The 5,489-nt window shown below is 34.4% G+C and overlaps 1 protein-coding gene across 1 annotated transcript in view; it reads left to right on the forward strand.

The window, feature by feature from the left end:
- LOTGIDRAFT_109578 (hypothetical protein) overlaps positions 1–4,392 on the forward strand; it is a gene marked incomplete at both ends in the record, with an annotated part of 9,941 nt that extends 5,549 nt beyond the window's left edge. The window contains 3 exons of the mRNA XM_009046153.1: positions 2,931–3,045; positions 3,473–3,563; positions 4,214–4,392. Coding sequence (XP_009044401.1) covers positions 2,931–3,045; positions 3,473–3,563; positions 4,214–4,392 — 385 coding nt within the window. The remainder of the gene's footprint in view (positions 1–2,930; positions 3,046–3,472; positions 3,564–4,213) is intronic.
- Between the last annotated feature and the right edge of the window lie 1,097 nt (positions 4,393–5,489).

Genomic DNA, 5,489 nt, shown 5'->3' on the forward strand with positions numbered 1-5,489 from the left:
ATTTCATTTCATTAGTCCAATAAGATACAGAACAGTAGGATATAAAACTACATTTCATTTCATTAGTCCAATAAGATACAGAACAGTAGGATATAAAACTCTATTTCATTTCATTAGTCCAATAAGATACAGAACAGTAGGATATAAAATTCCATTTCATTTCATTAGTCCAATAAGATACAGAACAGTAGGATATAAAACTCCATTTCATTTCATTAGTTCAATAAGATACAGAACAGTAGGATATAAAACTTTATTTCATTTCATTAGTCCAATAAGATACAGAACAGTAGGATATAAAATTCCATTTCATTTCATTAGTCCAATAAGGTAAGAACAGTAGGATATAAAACTCAATTTCATTTCATTAGTCCAATAAGATACAGAACAGTAGGATATAAAACTCCATTTCATTTCATTAGTTCAATAGGGTAAGAACAGTAGGATATAAAACTCAATTTCGTTAGTCCAATAAGATACAGAACAGTAGGATATAAAACTCAATTTCATTTCATTAGTCCAATAAGGTAAGAACAGTAGGATATAAAACTCAATTTCATTTCATTAGTCTAATAAGATACAGAACAGTAGGATATAAAACTCAATTTCATTTCATTAGTTCAATAGGGTAAGAACAGTAGGATATAAAACTCAATTTCATTTCATTAGTCTAATAAGATACAGAACAGTAGGATATAAAACTCCATTTCATTTCATTAGTTCAATAGGGTAAGAACAGTAGGATATAAAACTCAATTTCGTTAGTCCAATAAGATACAGAACAGTAGGATATAAAACTCAATTTCATTAGTCCAATAAGGTAAGAACAGTAGGATATAAAACTCAATTTCATTAGTCCAATAAGATACAGAACAGTAGGATATAAAACTCAATTTCATTAGTCCAATAAGGTAAGAACAGTAGGATATAAAACTCAATTTCATTAGTCCAATAAGATACAGAACAGTAGGATATAAAACTCAATTTCATTAGTCCAATAAGGTAAGAACAGTAGGATATAAAACTCAATTTCATTTCATTAGTCCAATAAGATACAGAACAGTAGGATATAAAACTCCATTTCATTTCATTAGTTCAATAGGGTAAGAACAGTAGGATATAAAACTCAATTTCGTTAGTCCAATAAGATACAGAACAGTAGGATATAAAACTCAATTTCGTTAGTCCAATAAGATACAGAACAGTAGGATATAAAACTCAATTTCATTAGTCCAATAAGGTAAGAACAGTAGGATATAAAACTCAATTTCATTAGTCCAATAAGATACAGAACAGTAGGATATAAAACTCAATTTCATTTCATTAGTCCAATAAGATACAGAACAGTAGGATATAAAACTCAATTTCATTTCAGACCATCTCCATTTCAATTCATTAGCTCATTAAGGCACAGTAATGATTGTTAGAATTCATAGAGTGACATGATTTTGAAATTAAGTGAAAATTCCATTAACATCTGGCAAGTAATATGTCATCTCTGTTCATGATGAATATTGTTATTACTTTATTACTGTAATATCATGATTGTGTTATCAAATTCCCGTAGAATGGATGTATTGGAAACTTTATTGCTACTCTCTTACAGGGATTGTTAAGAGGTTTTTCCTTGTCTTTGTATGTGTATCAGGGACACTTATAGCTTCCATTTGCACAATTTAGATCTTACTATTTCACTTAAGTTAAAGGGATTGTAAAGAGGTTTTTCTAGTCTTTGTATGACTAAGGTACAAATGGATGGCTAAATCTGTCCCTTTAAAAAATCAATTGAGTGAAAATAGAAAACCTCTTTACAATCCCTATAAAGTAGGTCTCCATTTCAAATATCTTGAATTCCTTAGTCACTATTTGTGGATATCAAAAAATATTAAGTTCCATTTTCTTTTCATTCAGGTACAACAGTGGTTCTCAACCTTTCTCAGCCTTCACACCCCTGGACCTTTCACACCCCCAAAAATTTGTTTCATCCACATTTCCAGCAGGGATGATGTGAGGTGCTCTCTTAACTCAAAATGAATTCTTCTCTTACACCCCCTGACACTCTAGTCCCACACTCCCAGGTTGGGAACCAGGGAGCTACAACAAGCATGTATTTTTATAAGTCGATTCCCTATGAAATATTGTGACATTTTTGAGAGTGGAATCTGTTTTCTACTGATTTTAGTTGAAACGAGAAAATTAGAAACTGTAGTTAATAATTAGCCTAGAGAAATATTTCAACATCTAATTGGTTCGCTACTTTTCCTGTCTCTTAAAATTAGCATACTGGATAACTAGAATATCAAATCAGACTGGATGATAGTGTCAACTTAAAGACTGGTAAACTGCCTCTAAGCATTTGCTATTTCAAATCTTTCAAACTTGATGATTGAAGATTGAAGAAAGATTTGCTTTACCAGCTGATAATAGCTCTTTCTGAAAGAGTCCAAGACATAACTGACTCCATTCCAGCTATTTGTTTGTCTAGTTGTCTGCAGGAGCAGGGTCAGAAAAACTATGCCCGATGTGTGGTGGTTTTTCTGCAACTCAAAAGGCTCCATCATACCATCCTTATTCCAATACACCATTTATATCACGTCTGTGATTCCATCAAATTTATTTTGCATATCCAGGATTATGTGGGGTCACATGTGATCAGAAGGTCACAGGGGATGACAGAGTCAATTGGGATCACTGTGTCAAGTGGGATCACTGTCTCAGGTGAGATCACTGTTTCATGTGGGATCACTATGTCACGTGAGGTCATAGGTTCAAGTGGGATGACAGGGTCAAGTGGGATCACTGTGTCAAGTGGGATCACAGTATCACATGAGATCACTGTGTCAAGTGGGATCACAGGGTCAATGGGATCACAGGGTCACGTGATACACTAGTGTATCATTGTCTGAGATATATTTGTTACTTTATTGCAGTGCTATGAAGGACAGCCGATTTGTACCAATAGCTAAAGAGGAGTTTCCTAAACTACACTGCTCTGTGTCTATTTTAACTAAATTTGAGGAGGCAGATGACTACCTTGATTGGGAGGTAAGAGCTTTGAAGTTTTCCCCATTGGACACTGCATAGCTTCTCTATGGATACTTAGCCAATAATTCAAGAGGAGGCATTTATCAAGACTGAAACTGAAACTATGGTTGGCTTGTAGATGATAAGTTAACGTCTGCTTCCAGTTAAGTGATATTGCAGACTTGAAAATTGGCCATGTAAAATTTCCCCTCATTGGACACTGCATAGCAATCTCTCTATTGATAACATTGCCGATAACAACCAATGATTGTAGATATGACACTGATCAATATTAAAGTTGGCTGGATGAAAAAGTTGACGTCTGCTTCCAGCTAAGTGATATTGCAGACTAGAGCGAGTATCTAGCCTTGGAATACTGCTTTTCTGTCAAAAATGAGACCTACATCTAATTGATAACTGAAATTCTGTTTTTTTATGCCCATTTCAGGTTGGTTGCCATGGTATCAGAATAGAGTTTTTAAATGATAAGGGACACAAAAAGACAGCTACATATTTACCAGAGGTGGCTACTGAACAAGGTAAATTTACGGCAACAAAATTAAATTATTTTACTGGCGTACTGTGATTTGATTAAGCATGCCAACAACATTATCTGAATGCCTGGGTCGATTGGAATAATGAGAAGAGATGACTTATTCAAGATCACCAGACTTTCACACGCATTTTTAGATTAGAACCTGTGACCACCATTCTTTTGGATGTAACACAGCCAAGAACTCAATGTACAGTTCCCTAGCTCTAACAGTCTATGCTATAAAACTGCGGTTCCACAAAATAAAATCCAGAATTTAGGAGATGCAGCAATTTGATTGGTCAACAAAGCTAACTTTGAATTTGAAATCAGTAATTGACCAATCAGATGTAATTCTTATTGTAGAATTTAGGAGATGCAGCAATTTGATTGGTCAACAAAGCTAACTTTGAATTTGAAATCAGTAATTGACCAATCAGATATAATTCTTATTGTAGAATTTAGGAGATGCAGCAATTTGATTGGTCAACAAAGCTAACTTTGAATTTGAAATAAGTAATTGACCAATCAGATATAATACTTATTTTAGAATTTAGGAGATGCAGCAATTTGATTGGTCAACAAAGCTAACTTTAAATTTGAAATAAGTAATTGACCAATCAGATATAATACTGTTATTATTTCTTTCTATTGTAGGTTGGGATAGAATAGAGACTATAGACTCGTTATTAAGGAAAGGAGGATTTAAAGGAACTATAAATACAGAAGTTCGTAAGAGTATACGACTGACTAGATATTGTAGTGAAAAACTCTCTATTAGCTATTGTGACTATATAGCCAATCGGCAAAAAAACGGCCAGCATTCTCATCAATGATAATATCATGTGCAGTCTCTTAATTATAGGCAACCATGTCCATTCAACTCAACCTTGTGGTCTTGTTTGATTGGTTTTAACTAGCTGCTCGGGTTGATGTCTTAGGCTAACTTGACTCAAGCGGAAATCAAACTAGCCCTTTATTGTGTGGTCTTGTTTGATTGGTTTTAACTAGCTGCTCGAGTTGGTGTCTTAATTATAGGCAACCATGTCCATTCAACTCAACCTTGTTGTCTTGGTCGCTTGGTTTTAACCAGCTCCAGCGGTAGTAGAGCACACTTGGCTCAGCCCACATGAAGTTGGTGTCTTGAGCAAACTTGATCGATCTTGTTTGATTGGTTTTAACTAGCACCCAGAGTTGGTGTTGAGGGCTCAGTTGACTAAAAGGTACTCAAACTAGCCCATGTTGTTACTTTTTCTTATGGTCTTGTTTGATTGGTTTTAACTACTAGGTGTAGTTGAGCAAACTTGGCTGAGTCTGTAGTCATGGAAAAGTTGTTAACAAACAAGCCAATGTTGTTGTTATTTTTTATCTTATGGTCTAGTTTGATAGGTTTTAACTGTCTGGTTTAGCTTGAAGTCTTGAGCAAATCAAGAAAGCTGCATGAGAAAGGCATATCAAGCTCAGTCTACTTGTTACTAAGGGATTCAAGTCCTATACTAGGATTGATTCTTGGACCTTCAGGTTAGCATGTGAGCCTCTGACTAGCTGAGTCACATAATCTCTCAGTGACCCCTTTTGCCAAGTTAATTAAACGTTAAGAGGCCAATCCAATACAGCCATTCCATCGTGGCAAAATAAAACAAGACCAATAAATGTGTGCGTATAAATGAAAAAAATAACATTATTTAAAGAGGCAGCACCCATTTTTAATCTGGGATCTCAGCTCAGTGAAAATTGACAAAAAAAATGTCAAAAATTGTCAGAAGTGGGAAAAACATCTGAAAGGAAAATATTTATAAATTCAGGGCATTTTTATTTTCATTTTGTTGATTGAAAACTCACTTTTGTCTTCATTACTCATTGTTCTATTTCAAAAGCTTTTGTGCAAATATTTTGGCAGCATTTAAGTGTTCAAAATTTTTCTTCGGTTTTT

Source organism: Lottia gigantea (assembly GCF_000327385.1).
Source record: "Lottia gigantea unplaced genomic scaffold LOTGIsca_10, whole genome shotgun sequence".
Taxonomy (NCBI): Eukaryota; Metazoa; Mollusca; class Gastropoda; family Lottiidae; genus Lottia; species Lottia gigantea.